The following is a 23984-nucleotide window of genomic DNA, read 5'->3' as shown; positions in this document are numbered from 1 at the left end:
GAAACACATACTCTACAGCCAAAGCAAATTAATTCACAGGAGCAGTGAAGTATCACAATGTCTTCTCAGGATGCAAGTGCTCCTTGTAGCAGCATTCTGGTGAATAGCAGAGGATGTGAGCGTGCTGAAGTGCACCACTTACTAGAGGATTGCATCCTGGCCCCAGTGCAAGCCTCACTGCTGTTCCTCTGAATGCTGACTGCATTCCTTGTATTTATTTCTGAATACTCAAATTAGGCTTTGGTCTCCATGAATCTCTGTAATAACCAAGTTTTGACAACAGCTCAACATTACAGAGGAAAGGGATCCATAAACAATATTACCTGGTCCAATACAAACCCTGAAATGTTATTCCTGGTGAAATGAACAAATCACAACAGGAAAATTCATAAGGGACACTGCATGAACATTCTCACAAAGACCATTTAAACCAGACAATGGTTAAATCTCATTGTCCACAGTCATTAAAAAACCAGTGACTATCAGAGCCAGGTAACATTCATAAATGTAACTTGCTCTTTAAGAGGATAACAAGGTCAATAAAATGTGTGGCTAAGCTACTCTGCTCTGAATTTAAAACCAAGATCCAAATAGACCAGCCAGTTCTACTATGACCATTGAATTAAGAAAACAGACAAAACCCCCACACATATACTTTCTTATAATCCAACAGTAATCATGCAATACTCACAAGCTTAAAAGGGTACCAAACTATACTATAGATAATAATTTACCTTCAGTTCATCAAATCCAAGACAACCTGCATGAAGCTAAAGCTTGTTCTGAAGAGCTTCTAGTCTAGGAGTCAGGCAAAGTTGAAGAAGTGTATGAAACTTATTCACATGGTTTTCCACTCATCATGCAATGGCTTCTATCATCCACAACCAGAAAAAAAACAAAGGTTTTAAAAAAATAAGGAAATAATTTTAGCAGCCCAGGGATAAGTTAGCACAAACAGAAATGAAAAAAAAATAGTAAAATCCAATCACAACATAAAGAGAGGAGAATAATTAAAACATTCAAGACAGATCAGAGTTGATACAGCTCAAAAAAGCATGTTGCAATTTGCATAAGGTCTGACAGAAGTACTGTGCCCAGTGGAAAACTACACACTTCATAGGATGATTCAACAACTAGCTGACATAAATACAGAATTCCTGAAGGATATCTTGTTTATATAATGTCCAGAAGCTAGATCCAATAAGCCAAAGACAAGTCAAAGACAAGAGTATGAGTACAAGAGGAAGCTCACATGAGCAAGCATTTCTGTCTTGTCTTCTACAAAAATCTTTCCCCCATGACCTTCGAGATAACATCCAGAAGCAAGTCAGACAACTTTGTGCAAAATGTTTTGTGAATTTTAAGGGTTTTTCAAGCCTAGCTGGTAAATTAAAAGATTTTAGGTACTTTTCACACCATATGACAATCCTATATCCACTAACCTACCAACCTCAGGAAGGAGAGGAGGTGGGATCTCCATCCAAAGAGATCTGCAGCTCAGGCAGATGATGTTGGTAAGCTGCTGTGGTGAGTTAACCCTGGCTGGTGCCCACCAAAGCCACTCTACCCCTGTCCTCTGCCACTGGACAGGGGAGAGAAAAATATAACAAAAGGCTCATGAGTTGAGATAAGGACAGGGAGAGGTCACTCACTGACAGCCAACACGGCAAAACAGAATTGACTTTGAATTTACCTGAATTTATTGCCAACAAATAATGAAAGGTAAAACAAATATTAAAAACAAGCAAAACAAACCAAAACCTTCCTCCAACCCTCCCTCCTTCCCGGGCTCTACATCCTCCTCCCAAGCAGAGCAGGGAGATGGGGAATGGGAGTGACAGTCACTTCATTACATGTTTTTCTTCTGCCACTGCTCAGGGAGATGAGTCCCTCTCCTGCTGCAGCATGGGACCCCTCCCACAGGAGAGTTCTCCAGAAACCAGCGTGACCCTCTCAGCTGTCACCAATAAACACCAGATTCCAGTACCACACTAAACAGAACCTGTTAGCAGGGGAAGGAGGGGCAAAACAACCCCAAGATAATAAGTAAATATTGTCTGCTTTGTTAACATGTTTCTTATTCAGGTGTTCCATGCAAACTATTTCATCTACACCATCAGTACACAATATGGAAAGTCCTGACTTCAGCATCAAGTTCTGGGGGTGTTAAAGTGGTAAGTAATACAACAGCCCCATAAAAAATAAACCACATGGCACTCAAAGAATAGAAGAAACTAATTTTTGCATTTACTTACAAAAGCCAATTCCAGTGCCTCCCTGACATGCCCTACAAGATCCTCTACCTAGCAAAAAATCACGGTTTGAGTTTTAGCTCAAAACTTACTTAGAAATAGAAATAAATAAGTCTCTAGAAATAAATAAATTCTTTACCTACTTATATCCCTTCACCGAATTCCCTTGTTACTTCACTGCTGCTTTTCTCACTTCTAAACATATCCTGACCTCAGATACAATTTATATATCTGGAAGTTATCTTTCTCTGTAAGAGCTAAAGACATCATAATTGAGATTTTTTTATACCCACATACCTTCATTGGATGATCATATCATTGTACTGTATCAGACAGAATATTTTTTCTATGAATCCAGGAAGGGAAGCCCATTATGTATGCTGTAAGGCTGGAGAAACAGGATGCTGGCCTCATTTTCACAGGATCACCAATTTAAACAGTGCTAATGCTTTCTAAATTGCCATGCCAGAAAGGCATGTTGCTAAAGCTTTGCACCAAAAGTACTGCAGTGTTTGATCATACATAAGGTACAAATGCAAGCTCACGTTCAGGATAATCCATATCAGAATTAGTTATGGAATTAGCTAGCATTTTAGAAAGAAAGAAATATTCTTTCCCTTCAGGAAATCACACTGATTTATGGCAACAGACTTTGGGATACATACTTGTTTCTTTCAGTGTTATTGGTCTCTCATTTAAATCATTCATCAAGAGGCTCTAGATTTCTGTAATTTGTAAAAAAGACAACTAGGCTTCTCTGCCACAGTTTTACCTGCTCTTTTTAGAACAACAGAAATAGGAAGTTGACATCTCAGACAACTTGCAAGCTGCATTGGTTGCATTTGCAACCACAAAAGGGAAAAGAAATGAAAGCTCTCATTTCATCATCTTAGTCAAAATATTAAGAAAATAGATGGTACCAGTTAAAGAAGCAACTGTAGCAGGGTTATTACAGAATGCCAGGGCAATTTCCACAGCAGTTCTGTAGAATAGCCTCTGGAAAAGTTCTTCTGTTTATAAGGAAAATATAAAAGGTTGTGATAGGGCTTAACCTGCAGCTTAACAACAACTTCTTCCAGAACACTCAGTTTGAAAAGCAGACTCCTGTCCAAAGCTTTAAGTGCCTGTGTAGCACTCGATGCAATTCTGTAGCAAAGAGCTATTAAAGGAAAGAACATATATTCCTCCCTTCTGGGCCTAGTCTTCATGAAGTAGAAATAACAGAAAAATAAAGCATCTATAAAACACCATATTTCTTTACTAAAGTAAATTCCAGTGTGTGCCTACAGTACTTTCCAAATCCTTTCTACCTGCCTAAAACCAGACATTTTTCTCCATTAACATTTTCATATAGTCCCCTATATGTCCATTAACATCACAGTTCTGTTTATGCAATCTCAAAGAAAATGAGTTAAAATTGATTTTACAGTCTAATTTGGTCATAATAAAAACCCACACAGTTTTGTGTAACCACCTAAACTACTAAACTTGACATCTTAGAAGTAACTGTTGAATACTTAGAGTTATCTGGGGACATTCTCATTTTCTAAGAGATTATTTCCCTCCTTTAGCAGCTTGTGCAATAGGGGTGCTGCCCTATAGACAATTTATAATTAATTCAACTCTGCAGGAATTCTTAGTTTTCTTGAAGCAGTTCAACTAACCTACATATATCCTTCCCTCCAGAACAGTGTTTCCTTTTCCAGCTTTATTTCGAGCTAAATGTTTCCCCTGAGTATTCCTGCTGGACAACTGTATTCATTTCAATTAACAATTACCTATTGGCTAAAATAATCAGCGTATACAAGAGGGAGTAAGTAATAATGAAAGCATTCCAGTTGCAATCCTGTTTCCCACGTATGAAGATAAAGATTCAAGTAGAAAATATAGGAAGAATTAAAACTTATTTTCTACACATGTAAAAACAGTAAAAAAAGAGCTGCAAACATGCAAGACGTGATACATTTACCACTGAGACATCTCCATGATTAATTTTACTGTCACAGAGCAGCCAGTCATCAGTTTCCAACCCAGCCTACCCACAGACTGAGAGCAGTGCACTGTTCCTATCACTTGTTCTTCTGTCTGTCCTGCTTTTTAGATTAATTGATCTCTCAGTTTTGTGCAGTGAAACAACTAGACAACTAATCCAATAAGAACCTTTGTCTAAGTAGGAAGCTATACCCAAGTACCACACGTGCTACCCTCACACTCGAGGAAAAAAAGACACTGTTCCATCCCAGGGTAATGCATTACAGAGTCAAACAATCAAATAAGAAGTGAAACATTTAGGACAGAGTAGAACACTATTCAGGCTTCTCAAGAGCAGTGCAGTTCCCACAGCAATCAGTCATTTTAACAGGATGCATAATCTACACTGACAAGTCCTCTGAACACTTGGACAGGAAACCCATGAAACATCCTTTCAGTTTGGAACCAAGTTGTTCAAAGATAGCTGTGTCCTCCAAGAACTACCAGGAGAATTAAAAAATGCCATACTCTCATAAGGGAAGACAAAATGTATTTTAAAATGTAATCAACAATGGAAAACAATATGAAAATTCTGGAACACATTTGAGATTCTCAAATGTGACAAATAGCTGAAAATCATGCCAGTAAGTCCAGGAAAAATGTGCATGAACCAGAACCTAGAACTAGTCTAGCTCAGCACAAGAAATTAATTTCTCATCCATGATATTGACCCTAAAGCAAATAAGAAGATAGCAAGGACAGCAACACCAGCAGAGGTGCTGAGTGCTCAATATCAATAAAAGCAGGACCATAAGACATCACTCATCACCACATTCCTTTCAGCCTCTCTTTGGCCGTATTAGCTGCCCAGAGGGACAAGCCTTGCCAGCTGAAAGATGGTCATTTACCTCTCCAGACCCCCAAAAACCCCACTCTTCCACTGATCCACATAAAAGCTGTCCTTCTAGCGGTCAAAAGGGTCCAAAACATCTGTGTGTTTTCAGAAGAAAAACAAAAAGCAGATGTCACCCACATGAGGCAGCAAGAATAAAGACAGCAGGGCAAATGCAGCAAGATGGAAAATTGTTTAAGAGGACACCACTCTACTCTGACCTTAGAAAAACAAACTCAGCTACACCTTACGAGACTACATAAAAAGGAAGTTAATGCCAAAAAGTTTGTTTTAAAATGACAACTTCAGTGTCATAACTAAATGAAAGAGGTTAAAGCAGTACATACATTCTTTAAAGCAATATGGTTTTAACTAAGCTGACTTCCCCTTAGAGGCTGGTGCTTTCCAAACCATGACTTTAGACACCAAAAATCATAGCAAAGATCAGGCAATTAAAACAAATTTCAATAATGTTTAGGAATCAAGGCCTGCTCTCCAACATGTACAACATAAAGCATATAGACCTTCTGCCAAAAAGGAAGGAACACAAGTTAGATGGATACCTTCATGTATTAAGATTTCTCCAAATCACAGCAAATTAAAAATAGCACAATCCAACCAATCCATACAGCACTTAAAACTTTCAGTCTGCTCATTCTGTTGCCCTTGGCCCATTCCTAACACTAGGCAACTCAACTCTTTCTGCAGAACCAAGGGAGCTAAGAAGTAAAATTAATATAGAAAATGAACTGTCAGAAGCATTATGGTAGGATTTCCTTCAAAATTATTGATGCTTCCTTACAAAAACCTGAATGAATGAATGAATGCAACACATTTCTTTATTTGCTTTGTTCCTAATGACATGTGTAGCCCATGAGGCAACATCATTCATAGCTTCAGTCATCTTGCAATGGGCAGATATTTTCCCCCATTGAAATAACTGCCTTGCTACTTTTAAGAGCTGATAACTAAATTCTTCTAGGTTTTACTTTCACAAGACACTTCCATTAGGACAATATTGTCTTGAAGTCTTCTCATAAATTAACACCAATAAAATTGCCTTTTAAAGAAATTAAAAGTATTGGCTTGTAGGAGGACAAATAGGAGCAAAAATTAGGTCAGCTAAACTAGGTCATCCATTTATACCTCTATTTATCTGGTACCTTTTGGGAAACATTTTTCTCTACTTGATCTTTTTAGCTGTGTAAGATTTTTTTCATTCTAAAGCTGATGACAAAAGAGCAGCTAGAACAAGGCCCTCAGGGACACAGGCAGTAACCTTCCTATGCAAACCTCAATGACTGAAACATCCTGACATTCAGAGATACTTCAAACAAGTTTCCAACCCAGAATGACAGCCCTAAAGTCTGCCAGTCCTGACTCTGCTCTTCTGCTCTCCTAACTTTTCCCTTATCTCACTGCACTCTCAGCTTCCCTAGTGAAGCTACTGGCTTTGCACTCATTGTCTCACCAATAGTGGGTCTGAACAATCTGGTTTCCTTTAGGTGCAGAGGGACTCCAGACACAGCTCCAACAATACAGCTGCTCTCTGTGCCCCAGGTTCCAGATCCAGAACTCCACAGCCACACCAGAGGGCTCTCTTTTCATAAACACATTCTGATTGCTCAAATTTGAACAAATAATTCATGAGTTAAGTTTATATTAGCAAGGGTTTTTTTTGTCAGATGAAGTAGGAAACCAAAGGGCTTAATCTCTCTGCAACATTCACGTGCTAGTTAAAAGAAACAGAAATGCAGGTCCATGCTTCATTTCAGGCAAACACACACAGCTGAGTTATCCAAGCTTGTGCTGGCATAACCACAGCAATTGTGGAGTACAGCAGCTTGAGGAAAACACCAGGATACAAACAATGCACTTCCTAATGGCACAGAGCTCCTGCTCTATCCAATTCACTTGTGCTTTACTCAGTTCCTTATCTGACCTTTAACACTGATGCCTCTCCCTAACTGAAGGGCTGTTATATAAGACCAAGGAAAAAACCATCATCTACCATCTGATTTCAGTTCTAGAAATGCATACCCAAGGTACTCCACAGTTACATGTTTTCCCAAGACTAAGAAGAAATGCATTTCTATTTTCCCTATGCCAAAAAGTCCTTTGTACTAAGCATACTATAGTCAAACTGTAGCAGCACACAATGGAAAATCCACAAATCTTAAATAGTAACAGAGAAGAAAATAGAACATAATTTCTGTTTATTACAAACTAACAGCTTAAAGAGATTAATAAAGAAGCCTCAGACTTCTGTTGCACTCGTGATCAACAAATGTATACACATTAGATAATCTGAATATCTGCTTACCCTTCCCCTGCTTGCAGAGCTGATAACTTAGCTATAACAGCACCAAGAAAAACAACCTGAACCTACTGCAATTCTAAAGTAAATTACATGCAATCCAAACCAAGAAATACATACTACAGATCAGTGACACATATGCAGAGTACTACACTGACTTACAACCATGCTTATACAAATACATAAGCATGTACATGGAGCTACAGAACTATAGATTAGGGTCTAAGGTTGATGAATTATGGTCACATGAGACATATCCATATATAGGTATCTACTGATATGTATCTATCTACATAGATACATAACTTAATACAGCAAAAGGTGCTGCAGAATTGAGGTAAGAATAAAAACAAAGTATGTATTTGACATGCTATTTAAATTATTTGGATTGCATGTAGTATGCCATGAGGTGCAAGGTCAACACTACCATTTGCTCCTCCTGAACAATTCTTTAATATTCTGCAAAATCCATACCCAAACCTTTATTCCATGAGAACAGTAGAATTATACACTGCTGTCTTTCGAAAATGAGCAAACAGAACTTATTACCACACAAGCCATTTGACACAACCCAGAGCATTGCCTAACTGACTGGGTTTAGTTTCATGTGCTGAAAGAACAGCAATTTTAGGCAGAGTTTGCAAGTTCTTACACCCCAGGGTCACTACAGCAGCCTTGTGGCTGTGTTCAACCACCTCTGTGAAAATTCAGAATGGCATCTTTGAAGCAACAGAAACAGCACTCATTTCCTCAGAAGGGGACAAAGGAGCTGAATATTAAAACTGAATGATTGTTCATGCAAAACTGTATTTTCATATAACATGGAAGGAACAGTATTTCACAAAATTTCAGAAGCCTCTAAAGTCTGGGCTTACTGAAATGACTACACAGTGACATTGCTCCAACCAGCTTTGGTCCATGTAAAAGAAGCTTTATGAATGGCCTTGATGACTACAGCCACACACAATGGAGTCATGTGCTGGGGTGTGCCCCCACAGACAAATTAACAGCATCTAGCTGAAATATGTCAAAAAAACTTTACAAATACATTTACCAGCAAATTTAAGCATAATATGAAAGGTGACTACTAACAGATCCATTCTTTAACCCTGAAATGATAAAAATGCACAAGGCATATCTGAAGTGACAGCTGCCTCTGACCTATTAACTGATTGCTAAGAGCAGAGTTCCTTCTGACTGATCAGCTGTACAGCACACTCAGGGGTCATTTTCTCCCAGGCAATTACCCCTTCTGTCACTCTCTAGGGAAAAGAAGTGCCACAAACAGATTTTTCAGAAGAACCCAATTTACAAGAATTCCATGTAAAACTCTGCTTACACCAATTAAATCTTGGATTTGAAGTTTCAAGAAACAGTTTAGCATGTAGTTGATTCTACCAAAGAATTTTTCCCAGTTTAACCTTTACAGATACAAATATCTCTTGAAAAGACAGCATGTATTTTATAACACATATGACAAAGCATTAGTTTTTCTAACAATATATTACAAGCACCAAACTCATTAAATAGATACTAGAAAACATCACTTTCAAAAATGTCTATACGATGAGATCTTAAAAAAACTGCAGAGACAGTAAAAAAAAAAAATGTTTTATAAGTTTCCAGATTATATGCCTGTCTTATAAATTTGAAAAGTATCTTCACAGATACTCAAGAGGTGCACTAATAGCATTTGAATCAGCAAGGCTTATGCAAATGCACCTTAATACACAGAGAACCTTCAAGAGGGGCATTTCTGAAGTGCTACAGTTAAATAGGTATTTCTGGTACCCCTAATGCTGCTCCAGAACCAGAACAAAATCTATGTCATGACTGGCATCAGTATGTGGACTTTCACTATGTTTCTTAGTAGTTTTAATCAGTGATTTAGTATAGTGTAGACTGTTCATTCATTTTAAGCAGTCTTTAGGCACTTTAGAAATTGTGCTTTTTCCTAAGAAAACTGCCCAAAAAACAAAACAAAGACAAAAGCCTTTAAAAAATGCACAAAGCAAGTTTTATAACATCTGGTGTAGCACTTCCTATGAGCAGCTACATTTTATCCTTACAAGTCAAGCACATTCCATCTCCCATTTTTAAAAATAGCATTTTCACAAAACAATCAGTTAGAAGTGCTTAAATATAAAAATGTCAAAACCCAAACCAACGAGATGTAAAAGGCATAGAAACTAGCTTTTTACCTGTTTCAAACCATTCAAATTCCCTTTCATACTTCAGAAAACGGCAACTTGAGTACTTTACTGTTTCCAAAACTAAAAGTTTCATTTTAGACAGACTGAACAGAACACAGACACACAATATTCAGTTGAGTTAGTTACCTGAGCCCTCTTGAATGAAAGGTACAGGGATCTCTGACAAGGTGTAACAAAGTTGTTAAAAAAATTATTATTATTTAGACTGATGATCTAAGACAAGACTATTTTGGCACCACTTCCTCAAAACATCAGCTGAGGATCCCCTACACAGTATCCATCACAAAAAAAAAAAAAAATTCTCAGCCACACACAGTATTCCATGACAACAGATTAGCCAGATATATAACTCAGAAGATGAAGCAAGACTGTCATATACTACAAAGCAATTGAAACATCTGATTTTTGAAGGTAAAACTTCACACTATTCATATTTCACTTCTCCTATAACAATGGCAGTCTACATCAAACAAGAGAAATGAGTGTCAGAATGCTTTTGTCATGACTATAACATAAGAAAACAAAAATGTGTTTAATCGCGGGTAGATTAAAATTTAAAATAAATCAGCAAATAATATTTATCAAGATCTTTCTAAATTCTAGAGTAGCTGGTTTCTGTTCTTCCATATGGAACTTTGACTTCCAACCTTTGCTTGATGTAATACACATGTTCATTACAAAAAAATCAGAACCTAGACCATGCTGGTCGTATTCAAACAGCATGAAACACCAAGAGGAAGCAATCTATACTTATTACCTTCTACCCAAATAGCAACGTCAGCAAAAACCCAGGGAAAAATAAACTCCTGGGTGTAGTACAACCATGGTAGCAAAGTCCTAACCTGCATTATTTTAGGAAAAAGCCCACTTGCCCCATGTCCACATACACATGATTACTGGCAAGGCTTACAGACATGTCTGTCCTGTTTTCAAACTATCCACTTCATTTAATCCTAACTGTGCACACCCAGAGTACTGAAGTGATCCACTAATAACTCCTGCTTACTTCCTAGTGCAAATTAATTAACTGCATTTGATTTCCAGTAACAAACCTGCCGCTGGTGCCCAGATCATAGGGTTTATCTTGCTGTTGGGGGCAGGTGGGGAGGCACTGCTGGAGTGGGTAATAATCAACTTTCCACCTTCCAAGAGGAAGTTGTTTCCAGCTATACCAATGGCATTATTAAATTGCAGCCTTAGTCATCTACACTCTGGACTTTCAATAGCAATCAGCCAGGCTTATCAGCCTACCTGTGCACACCTTTAGGTTCTCTGCCCTCTCCTCCAGCACTCCTGGGCACCCAGCATGTCCCTTCAGTTCATTCACTCAGGCCTATGTACAAACCTCTAAGCCTATTACTCAACTATTGCCTATTATTCCAAGGCAATAAAGACCTAAGAGTAAAGAATTGTTTTCATTTGCATTCACCCACTATTCCATTCATATTTTAGATTACATTTTGACTTGGAAATGAAGCGATGAGTAACAGCAATTCCTATTCCACAAACCTGCCACTATTTAACAGCCACAGAACATCCTGCGCTTGAATGAGATAACACAACTTCCTCCTCACCCCTCAAAAAACATCTACTCATGCTTTAACTGAACAGAATACTGAAACTTAAATCCCCTTTACCTCTCTTTCCTTCTTCCTCTTCCATCATTTCAAAGAAGACCTAGGCACAGCTCTATTAAGACAGCCAAATACACCCCAAAACACATACTCCAAAAATTCCAAAATACCCCAGTACATTCAGAGTGAAAAAAAAACCTTAAAAATCAGCAATTATAATTCTTGTCATCACACTAATCTATGTCTGCTTTATTACATAAAGATGAGTGAATATTAGAACTGAAGATCCTAATTTCCTGGTTTTCCTTTAATTTCCAATACAAAAATCAAATATGAAAGTTTGAAATACAATGTGTTAAAGGATAAAATTTTCAACAATTCTCCCCAAAACATTCAACACTCTTTCAGGTAATGCATCTTTCTCCAGAAATGTCCTGCCTATTAGTTCCTATAAATCCTATTTTCCCATTTTTACCCATATTCTCTTTTCTTGCTGCTACAGGAAAGCAATGGGAAAACTCACTGTCTATGCTGTTGAAAGCCACAAAAACAACATGATGTCAAATAGAGAAATTGAAACAAAAGCTATTTTTCCATACAGGGGTGCCACTGCTTCAAAGAAAGGATGATAAAAAGATCAATTATATATCATTTGACTATAACAAAGCTAAAACATCAGGATAATTATCAGATATGAAATGGTAGAGGTGGATTAGGAGGTCTAGAACAAAGTGCTTAACATAGAGATTATTAAAATGTCCCTCATTTTGCAGTAGCCTAGGCCAGCCTTTTTGTAAAGTATATATAATCTACATGAACAAGACAGGCTCATCATACAAGGCAAGATGTCAATTCGTGTTAAATAGCAATTCTATTGCTAAAACTACGACTTAATGAAAAGCTTCTGTCAAATTCTGCAACCTTTAAGCTCCCATGTGAAGATTTAAAAGGCTCCTATCGCTCCAATGGCGTTCTTCACTTCACACTCCTCTCTTCCTTTCCCACACGCTCAGATGTTTCAGCAGCATACTTTTAGCATTTGCAAAATCCTGCCCAAAGAGCGTGGCCGATTTCCCACGGGCTCGCTCCCCACCCTGGATGAACTCGCCACTTCCCAAAGTCCGCTTCCTCTTCCAGCCCTGGAGCTGCCAGCGCTCCCAACGCCCCTCGCCTTGCGCAACATCCGCGGCCTCCTCCCCACATTTCGGACAATCTCCATGCGACGCTTACATTGAGATATTTTTTGGGGTTTTTTTTTTGTTTTTGTTTTTGTTTGGGGTTTTTTGTTTGCACAGACTGACAGCTTAAAGGGCTAACGATGCGCTTTTAATCCCAAAGAGCCACACATAATAAAACGAGCTACAAAGACAGATACGGAGGGCACCGACCCGCTCTCCTTCAGCTCCTCTCCATTTTGATATTAAGTATTTAAATGATATTGAAAAGTGCCAGCAACATCTGCCCAATCAAAATTATTATTGTTCACAGCTCAGACGACCAATTCAAAAGATAAAACTCCCGATATATTGGAGCAGCCCTATTAAAGAGCTAAAATAAACCAGGAAAAGCACTAATTCTCCGACAGAATTTTTCCCCGAGCGCACACGTTAACCAAAGGCTGACGGTGAACTGATCTGGAAGGAAGAAAGGACGAGGGATACAGGCAGGGCTGCGATGGGGGATGGGAGACGTTAGCGAAGGGAAGATGAATATTCCTCCAAGGACTATCAATACGTTTAACACATCTCCTCGGAAAGAAGAGAAATCTCAAGCAGGCAGCTACAGGGGCAAATCAAAGGGGAAGGAGCGCCCGATTGTCCCCAGCTGCCATCACAGACGGCAGCCCTGCAGAAAAGGGGCTGCCGGGGCGAGGAAGCGCTCGCAGCCCCCCCGCCTCGCCTCCGTCCCCTTTATGTGCTCAGGGAAGCAGCGGGGCTGGCGGACGAGCAGCCTCGCGGTGAATTTTGCAAGAGCCGCTGACCACCGGCTGCCCAGGAGCGGGGAAGGGCCGGGGCCGCGGTGACAAACCTCCCGGGGCTGGAGGGCAGGAAGGAGCTGAATCCAGGCGGACACTCTCCCTCCCCCCGCCGAGCTCCGAAGCGGCGCTGGGCGCAGGGAGCCGGCCGAGCCGCGGGGCACACAATAGCCGGTCACCCCCGGGGATGCGAGCCCGCCCGCCCCGGCAGCCCCCGCCGGCGGGGGACGGGGAAGGGGCTGCGGGTCACCCCCCCGCCCCGGGGGCGGCAGGAGCCCCGCCCGCCCCGCCCGCGCCGCCGCCCCTCACCATGAAGTCGCTGGCGAAGTTGTCCTCCCCATTGTGGTCCGTGTCCTTCATGGCCTGGACTCGCTTAATGAATTTCCTCAGGATCTCCTCCTGGCTCATCCTGCCCCGCCGGCCGCCCTGCGGAGCGGGAGCCCCGGCCGCCCGCCCGCTCTCCGCCCGGAGCCCCGTCCGCCGCACGACCCGTCACCCGGCTGCCTTCCTTCCCCTCCCTGCCTCGCCTCTCCCCCGCCCGGGCCTGCCCGCGGCCTGCTGGCCCCGCTCTAGCTCCGCTCCCGCCCCGCTCACGGCCGCCCAGCCGCCCGCTCCATCCTCCCCTCCCTCCGCCCGACCCTCCCTGGAGCAGCCGACACGGACACGACACGGCCCCTCCTCCTCCCGCCCTGCGCACGCGCGGAGCCCGCCCAGCCCCGCCCTCTCCCCCGTGCCCCGCCCCGACCCGGCAGCGCTCCGCGCTCATTGGCTCTCCCGACAGTCGCCTCGCTCTATTGGCGGTCGCGCACGCCAATCACCGGCCGGCCAGGCTTCGAGCGAGCGCTCTCTAGGCTCCACGCCTCGCCCTCTCCCGCCGGCCCCCCCCCGTTTCCCATGGATGGGACCGCCCGAAGGGAGCCTCATGGAGCGCTGGAAGGGACCACTTGGCGCGCGAGGGGGGGGCTGAGCGGAGCGGAGGGGAGCGCGGTTTCCCCTGGCTGGAGCACAATGGGCGGCGGTGGGTGCCCGCGGCGCCGCGCCGGGAGGCAGCGGCATGTCGGGACATGTAGTCGCGACAGCGCTGCGTCCCGGGGCTGGGGCTCCTGCAGCATCCTACTGAAACGGCCGATCAGACGGGTCCCGCCGCGGGTGGGAAGCCCGCAGCCGTGGGAAGTGCCGGGGGTCCCTGCCGCGGCGGGGCCGAGGCGCGGCGGCGGTGGACGCCGGGCAGCGGGAAGATGGCGGGGCGGGACAGGGGACGGGCGCGGACACCTGGCCGGGGACCGCTCCTCGCGTATTTGTATGTATGTATATTAAGTGTATCTATATGCGTGTGCTTATCTTAGTTTTTCATACATATATGTAAGTGTATACTCTTTATGAAGTGTGTATATATATATGTATGTGTGAGCGGATAGATAGATAGATAGATAGATAGATAGATAGATAGATAGATAGATAGATAGATAGATAGATAGATAGATAGATAGATGGTAGATCTACTTAATAAAAGTGTCCGCAGGCGAAGCTGGTTCATGGAAGTGCCGAAGTGCCGCCGGCCGGTGTCTGAGGTGGCTCCGGGCCGGTGCCGGGCGGGGAGAGGGTCCCGCACCCCTCAGCACTGCAGCGAGAGGGCTCAGGCACCCCGTGCCTTCCTATTTTAAACATAGCCTAAAATCTCTGTCTTACGTGGTGTTGGAGGATTCGACAAGGTGCTATTTCGTTCCTGATGTTATATGGAAAAGTTAAACTCCTTCATGTTTGGTGTCCTGATGACATTTATTATAACTTCTGCTTAAGCAAAGCAATTGTGGAGGTGTGCATATGTATAGCCTTATAGCTTAATAAATAATCCAAGTGAAGTTGTTTAAAATGTAGTTTCATTGATGAAGATCTACACAGCCTTGAGTGACGCTGTTGATGCAGCAGAAGTTTGTCACACAGGCAGATGGCAAAGGTCCAAGCTGAGGAGCATATCCCGGCTAAGTCACTCCTGCCCGTTCCCTGTCCCGGGAGCGTGTGGCGCCTGCAGTGCCACCAACACAGCCCCTGTCGGGCAGGACATCAAACCGAACCTGCTCTGGGAGCTCACTCAGCTGCAATATAAGTCCATAGAAAATCAGTGTGTTTTCTTCTCTGTTCATTCCACTCTTTGTTACCAAAGGAAACCTACAGAAAGCTTGATCCTCCTGTGTTGGTGTAAGATATTAGTGTTTTAGAAGGTTCCCAAAGAATACCACTTCCACAGCAGAATGAGTCCAATGGCACGTTACCACCCTCAGCCAAACTCATTGCCCACTAACTCACCATCTTCCTAGTGGAGACAAGTTTTGAGATACAGCGTAGGAACCTGAACTGTAGCTGCTGATGCATGGACACACATTTCCTTCTCCTGCATCTGCCGCAGACACAGCCATCTCTGGCAGAGGGGTAGGCTGGAAAATTGAGAGGCTTAGCATTTTCACATGACCTGCTGCAGACTTCAGCATCTTATTAAGGGGTTGGGGTTCTTAGCTGTTGATATTCATCAGCAAATATACAGGAGAGAGACATAAGGACACGTGAAGGAGCTGGGAAGGCATCAGCTCTGTGTGAGATTTAGTGAAACCTTTATGAGCACTCCACACAAATATATCAGCTGTCAGTGCTCAGTCTCCTCTCCACGTCCTTTGCCCTGAAGAGCCACAAGGATATCTGCTTTTCTTGTTTTAATTCCTCTCTTCCTTCTTTTCCAAATCTCCTTTTCTACAATACCAAAAAGCAGCTTTAAAGGGTAAGACAGAAATTAGAGAGAGACCTGAGACTGCAAGGATAGCTGGGGCTTGGATCATCAGATAATTTTTCTATGCTACCTTGCTGGATTTCCATCTGCTTAGGAAGGTTGCTGTTTGCTCAGCAGTTGTCCTGGTAAACCTGCTCCCAGTGCCAGATGGCAGGTAACTTCAGAAAAGTGATACTTGAGACTACACAACCAATTAAGGAAGTCTGGAATGTTATATGGTTTTCTTCATTTATTCACGCAACTGAGTTATAGAGGAGGAAAAGAAATATCATTATGAACCTGATGTTGTTATTGCCTAACATGGAAAGGACCCAGCTGTTATTCTGGCCTCATTCACAATCTGCAACTCAGCTGTAACAAACTGCTGTGAACCAGCAAGTGTGGCCTTTCACTTGGTTTAACTGATAAGGTTATCAGTCTCAGAAGACAAAAAAAGCCCCCAAACTAGGCACGTGTCACTAGCCATAACAAAAAGTAAATATGAAACAGAGAAATGAGGAATAGCGTGGAGAACTGTGCCTGGCATTGTCTGCCTGTGCATGTGTACCTGGACCTGGGAGAGCTGCAAACCAAAGAGCGCCAGTTTTATCTCCCACAGCCCTGCAAATGGTGCATGAGGTTGTCTCATGTCTGTGCTGTGAACAGACACCTCAAGCCTCAGCAGCAAAAATAGCATTTCAACCCAGGCTTTTGATGTGAGGCTCACAGTATCTGGGTTAACCCCAGACATCTGACCAATGCAGCATGTGTGCACGAGTGCCTATTTGTGTAGCTGTAGGAGAGGGGCGGAAAAACAGACACACAGCGTGAATTACTCACCCTAGACTTAGAACAGGAAGTTTCAACCCAAATCTGTAGAAGAAAATTCTAGTTTTGTCTTAACAATCCATATAAGTATGGTCCTTGGAGAAAAACAAGTAAATCACCTACAGCTTCTCTGCTAAAATCTCATTTTGCCTTGCCGTGCACTGCTCCAGCTGCAGCAGGGAAGGCAGACAGATGCTTTTTTCTGTTCCAAGGTGGCTTCTCATGTTCCCACAAGGTAAACATGGAGCAAATTGGTAAATGTGCTTCCTGGCCTGCATACCATGGTACTGCCCAGTCAATGGGTGGGACACATCCCAGTTTACCAACCTTCAGAGGATTCCCTCCAGCTGAGATGGAGCACAGGCTCACATCAAAGCTCTTTGGCTTCAGTGCCTCCGTGGCTTGGAGCTGTGTTCAAACCCCAGCACATATCCACCCAAAAGTATGCTTCAGAAAGAAATCAAAGAACTGGGGTGGGAGGGAAGGGTGAAAGGACCTTACAGCTCTAAGGGCATCACCTCTGACAGTTTTAATACCTCCTTTGTCCAGCAAAACAAGACCTTGTGTATTGCTTGTAATTTCGTGTGACTGCTTTACAATGATTGCTCACTTTGTCAAGGTTTCTTCTCCCCATGTAGACCCATGGGCTTTCACTTTTGGAGTAATGCAAAAGAACCATAATACATCATAACACTTTATGTTGTTGCATACTTAATAATGTAATACTGAAATTATAATTAAATTATGATAAATATATCCTATACATGAAAGCCCAATGAATTTTATCTATCCTGGGTGTCTGAAAAGTTTTTGTAATCAAAATTATTTAGAATAAAAAATAGATGTTAGCATTAATAGATTTCATAATAACAGTGCTGAAATATACTTTAAATGCAGTTAGTTGGAAGTTTTCTAAAAATGTGTTGTTTCAATGGAAAATGCTGTTTCTGTAAAAGTTACATTTTCCACAGGAAACAATTTTGCCAATGTTTTTCTGCTTTCCGACAAAAACAATGCACTGTTATACTTACAGATGCAGAAATGTCTTTACCATTGAAGTCAGCACAACTTGGGTTAGGGACTCAGCACATGAAAGAACTGGAGCATGGAGTATAAATGCCAGGAAGCTGTTGAACAGCTCAAGGGTACACATAAAAACTAAGTCCAAGCGAAACATTTGTCTTTGATCTGACAAACTGAAATGCAATGTGTCTTTCCGCAAATGTCAAAATGTTTCATGCTGGTTGAAAATAGTTAAATGAAACATTCAGGAATATCAGGATCACATACTTTTTGTATACTCTTATCCTCAAAATATTTCAGTATTTAGTCACTTTTGTTTCTGAAGAGGATAGAAATACTGTATCGAGTTTTCTGGCTGATCTTCAGCTACAATTTAACCACTCAGATTAAAAGTAACAAACTAAAAGACAGCAACCCCCATGAAGTCTCAAAATTCTAATTTTGGAAACAAAAGGCATTGTGGACAATAGATCTGAGTAAGATACATAGTATCCTTTGTATACTACAAAGGATAAATCAGAAAGTAAAAATTCATTTACTTTCTGATTTAAACCTGAAACAAATCTTATTTTAAATGAGTCATAAAGACCTGATCAGTGTCTGTATAATATGTTCCATTCATATTCATTAAGTGCCATGTGACTGCTGAATTTCTTGACATTTGCCTCTATTACTCTAAGTTCAGCAATGACAGACTCCTGTAATTATCACTGAAAATACTCCTACTACAATTTAATTTTACCTGGCTTGCTTAGTTTTTATTTATTTATTTACCATCTTCTGGGATTCATTGTGTGATATTGCTAAAACCCTTTATATGTGACATTTCTTATGCGGGTAATAAATATTTTAGACCAGAATTACTGAGTTTCATGATTAGGGCATATTTTGGAATCCTATCTAAGAGTAACACACACCTCCCCACCTCATACAAACACAGTTTCAGTGCACAGAAGAAACTTTGTTCTTGCTGCAGCACTTAGTGAAGCAAGTGCTTCACTAGTGAAGCAGCATTGAGGTTTAAAGTGGGTTTTAGGTATCTCTAGTACATAACTGAAAAAAAAAATAAGAGAGTGCACTATGATCGTCAGCATAATATTCTACCATGACCAGCTTTAAAAAGAAAATACCTGTGAAATATTGTCCAGACTAAAAATGTTTCTGCTTTTTTAAAAATGTAATTAAAGATTGTTGACTGAGGCACTTCTTTGATTTTTTGTGAGTGGAAAAACAAGTTTCAGAATACAATCAAGATTTTCTGCAAGTTTTTAACAGTATTAAAATAAATAGCAAATGGGTTTCAAATGAATTGCTGTGTCTCCTTTTGATAGCTGCTGTTTGATAGTTACTGTAAACCCATCCCTGAGAGACCCGGTGGCTGTTATCTACACATGTCACTATTAGTGCAGTGGGAGACCTGCTCTGTGCTATTGGACCAGGACAATCTGGAGCCATTTTCCATCGGATCTTTTGACCTTTTTAGAACTGGACCCAGAATTCCTGAGCCCTGTCTGTGGCCGGCAGTGCCCCTGGCAGGGCGCGGGGCGTGGGCTGCTGCGGGCCAGCTGCAGCACTGCAGCCTGGGCTGCCCCGGGAGCCTCATTTGCCTCCCTGTGACAGAGCTTTCCTCGAGGGTATTCCCCAGGCACGGCCACAGCACATCTGACATGGAAACAGCAGCAGCAGAAGGTAAGCCCGGGCACGGGCCATGCTAGGGAGCTGTGCTCTCCAGCCTTCGCCTGCAAGTATCAGAAAGAGCATCGTTAACAAACTGCTGTGTTTAAAAGACACCAGGGAAGAATCTGGATGTTCTAATGGGAGGAAATTCATTCAAAATGGGATTTTAAAATGGGTAATTGAATAAAAATGAAGTTTTCAGTATCCCTTGTAAAAAAAATAATCGTAGTATGACATTTTGCATCAATGAATACAAAAGGTTACTGTAAATGGAATGAGCTTTGCTTAATTTATCTTATTCAGTTATTGTGAATCAGCCTTGAGAACAAAAGAATTAACCAGTTCTAGTTCAGGGTTCTTATCCATTAGCATAGCAATATTTGTATCATCCTTAAGACTTGTTTATCTCTAGTTTTACACTCATCAGCACAGATTAAAGTATTTCCACTTCTCTAAAATGCATCTTTACTGAAAATAAAAATTTGCTAGATAGAATCTAAGCCAAAATTATGAAACCCTGCTCTTTTACCTGGCATGAGCATTCTCTGGATGCACATACTATTCCATTTTATTCTGAAAATCGTATTAAAATAATAACAAGGACAGAGACTGCTAATGCATTAGATGGACTGGTGAAACTGAGCTCCCTGAGTCCCTCCTGTGAAAAGCCTGCTGTTATGACCATTAGTAGTCATAATGGCCAGTTTAGATTCCCAACTATTTTGTAGATTTAAAAAAAGAATATTTTTAATAGTCTCTTAAGGGAAATAGTAAGGTTTATAGCTTGGGAAACAAAACCAGATGGGAAGGGGGAAAAAAAATTAAAACTAAAGACACCACTCCCCCTCAAGCCCACAGAAATTATACTCTAGGGAGCCACCCTATATATGACCATATCTGTTTATATGTTAACTTCAAAAAATATGGATACAATTATGACTTTATTCTCTAATGTGAGTTTTCTCCCCACATTTCAGGGAAAGGTTTGCTGTTATATCTGTGCACTATAGCAAAGTGACATAAGGCCAGCATATACTGTGTCCAACAATATTCATATTTCATTATCAGAGAGCACAACAATAGTTCCATTGTGTAGGGCAGCTCTCCTTGGAGGTGGAAGGAAGGCTGCACACAAGCTTCCAGAGTGGTCCAGAAATACGATGGTGACACCAGACTGGCTCGTGTAAACAGGAAATCAAACCAGGATGTAAACTGGACTGCTTCCATATTCAGTAATATTTAGCTAAAAATAAACAGTTTAAATAGAGGTAGGAAAGCCAATTCTCTCCGTAAACTCATTTTTCAACTTGAATTTTTTCAAGACCTAATAGAAAAATGCAAATAAAATGAGTGTCAGTGTTGCTGTATCAATATGTTTGTAATGAGATTGCAGTAAATATCAGAGAGCCTATGAGTGTGAAAAGGACAATGGAAAGTCTCTTCCCAGATAATAATAAGGACTTGGAGATGAAGACTGAAAAGGGATAAAACTTATCTATAAGTATATTAATGGATTAAAAAAACAAGGAGAAAGAACTTGTACTTCAGCTGAAAGACAATGTAATCATAAGAATAAATAAATACAGACTGTGAAGTCTAGAACATGCTGAGAAGGCAGCTCACACAGAGTAAGGAGAAGCTGGGTTGTTTTTTTTTTTGTAAGAGTATTATCAAATACTGCCTCTTCAAAACCATCATGTGGAGTTCACCTGGGAGCTCCTCTGCAGTCCTGAATTTCCTTATGAATTCTCTGACTGTTGAAATTAGGCCAAACTGCTTTCCTATTTTGGGAACAGGTGAATATAAGGTAAGAACTGGAAAAGACCAGCAAAAGTCACCAAGTCCAAGCTCCTGCCATTACATGTAAATCTGAATATAATCCAATTAATAATACTGTCATCTCCAAAGCTTCATCTCCAAATAAATCACATTATTTACCTCCACTGGCCACAAAAGAAGAGTATTCCAAAACCCCAGTGCTATAACTCTGGGCGGTTTTTCCTTATTTTCAACCTCAAATTTTCAAGGATATTCTTTGCAGCACAAAATATCTCTTCATCACAGTCATCTTCTTTTTACTATATTAGAAAAGTTAGGCTTTTGCTCTAGTCTTATGCCATAAACTGGTCATCATTCCTATCAGAGTCTTCTTCATAGCTGGAGACTCAAATTAATTCTTTAAGATGAATCAGTCTTTCTTGCATGGGGAAGATTAGGTATGTGCCAAGTTCCAGATTACTGAAAAACTTCCCTAACCTCTGCATCTGCTTGCTGAGAATGAAGGCTAAAAGACACAAGGAGTAGATGTAATTTTGAAGGAAAATAAGGAAACACAGGAGGAAGCTTTTTGTTTAGAGTTTCACCGCTGCTAAGCAAGGGCAGTATGTCATTTCCCAGAGTGATGCTTGCTGCCTGAGAACAGCAAGGAATGGCCAAAGGTTCTCTAATGTGTTGCTGTCATTTTTCCCACCTGGAGTACTGCACCCAGCTCTGGGGTCCTCAGCACAACAAAGACATGGACCTGTTGGAGTGAGTCCAGAAGTGGGCCACCAAGATGGTTAGAGGGATGGAGGATGTCATACAAGAAAAGGCTGAGAGAATTTGGTTTATTCACCCTGGAGAAGAGAAGGCTTTGGGGTGATCTATTTGTGGTCTTTCAGTACCTGAAGGGAGCCTGCAAGAAAGATGGAAAGACTTTTTACAAGTCCAGGTTGTGATGGAATGTGGGGGAATGGATTCAAACTGAAAGACAGTACGTTTAGATTAGATATTAGAAGGAAGTTCTTTGCTGGGAGGATGGTGAGACACTGAACCATGTTGCCCAGAGAAGCATCCCTGGGGCAGACCAAGATGGATGGAGCTCTGAGCAACCTCATCTACTGAGAAGTCTCCCTGTCCATGGCAGGGGGCTGGAACAGGATGATCTTTAAGTTCCCTTCCAACCCAAACCATTCATTGCACATTCCATTAACAACTAATCAAGGCCTTGGCATTGCCACAGACTATGTGACACTGGAATAGGACCCAGAAAGCAAGTATGCCAATTGACCTAGCCTTCAAGGAGGGCTCTTTCTTGAAAAAACAGTCCACATGATCCAGTCTTGTCACCTCAGGCTCACTGGAAATGTTGGATAAGTAAATAAATAAGATGCTCAGTTTTTTCTCCCCCTGAATGTAGAACTTCCCCAGAAAGTTGGAGGCTGGAGAAGTGGAAGGAGAAGAGCCCAGACAAACTTGGCCATGAGACAAACATCTTGGTTCAGGAGTCATAGTTTGACCTGGAGACACACAAAGGATATCCTGGATGGCAGAGGTAGAATTTAAGTGATGGCCATTAGAAAGAGGAATCACATTTAGTAGAAGTGGTGCATGTTCTCATTCATGTGCAAGCTCTGAGGAGAAAGGATTTTTACACCATCTAGAAGTTGTTGAGAAGGTGTAAATGCAAACTCTGTGACAAGACTTGTAATGCAACTGCCCTCCAGTGCAATAGATTTTGCTCCAACTTCCACCCTGTTCCTAGCCCTCAAGTCCCCAAGGATTGCCTTTCTTCCTTCTTTAGCCTTTTGCCACCAAAAATTTCATTAGCATATTCTTATTTTGATCCTTAATGAAGGTGATGAATAGTACCATTGAATGCTCCTGTGCTCATGACTGAATTCTGAGAAATTCCATTTGCAAAACAAACAAATCCAGAAAACCAAAAATACTAGCATGTGACTTCCAGTAGTTAAAACTGTTCCATTTTCATCGTAGAGACCTCAGGCTTCTTAGCTTCACAGCAAACTAAAGCTGATTATAAAATCTGTAAATATGAACTAAAATAGAAAGAGGAAGACAAGAAGGATTCAGTTGTGATAAAAGGAAATCTGCGCAAAGAATGAGAGTAAAGCACAATGCAGCTGTTACATTTCAGCATCACTTATTGAAGAAAATTAATATCAAGCTCTTTTAAAATGATCTTTTTTCTTCCTTTCATTTAGCTTGTAAGTACAAAAATGCAGTAATTGCTTGAATAAATTCACTCTTGAAAGTGCTAAGACCTCAGCATTAACAGAACTTGCTTGCAGTATTGATTGCATGTATGTTTGCTGGTTAATTATTTAACTGTGACACTGTTTTATTGTTCCTGGTTGTTCTACCAATTTATACTTCTGGCAAGTATCAATTTCTGCTCATCACAGAAGAAACTCTACTTGATTAGAGTCAGAAACCATTCTATTTGGTTCTATTTTCTAAGTGCAACATGTTCTCTGTACATGGAATAAATTATATACCTGCTACATTGCCAGATGCAGTCAGTAGGCAATCTTCTGCAAACATGGGGGATGTTTGTTGTTTTCACATCAATATAGACCAGCTCAGTCAAAATGCAAAATTCACACTCATTGCCATCTGGATTGTTGTAAACACAAAATCCCTGGACAGTATTGTACAGAAACTTAGTGTTTACAAATGGAGAATGGCTTTCCCTCCTTTACTGATGTAACTTCAGGAACAA

At 41.3% G+C, this 23984-nt stretch overlaps 1 protein-coding gene across 1 annotated transcript in view; it reads right to left on the bottom strand.

Annotated features, from left to right (window-relative positions):
- Positions 1-13664, bottom strand: part of PTPN12 (protein tyrosine phosphatase non-receptor type 12) — a 69796-nt gene extending 56132 nt beyond the window's left edge. The window contains exon 1 of the mRNA XM_063155576.1: positions 13504-13664. Coding sequence (XP_063011646.1) covers positions 13504-13602 — 99 coding nt within the window. The 5' untranslated portion in view covers positions 13603-13664. The remainder of the gene's footprint in view (positions 1-13503) is intronic.
- Between the last annotated feature and the right edge of the window lie 10320 nt (positions 13665-23984).

Source organism: Melospiza melodia, chromosome 4 (assembly GCF_035770615.1).
Source record: "Melospiza melodia melodia isolate bMelMel2 chromosome 4, bMelMel2.pri, whole genome shotgun sequence".
NCBI classification, from domain to species: Eukaryota; Metazoa; Chordata; class Aves; order Passeriformes; family Passerellidae; genus Melospiza; species Melospiza melodia.
The sequence above is the reverse complement of the archived record's forward strand: the minus strand, read 5'-3'. Positions and strand labels throughout refer to the sequence as shown.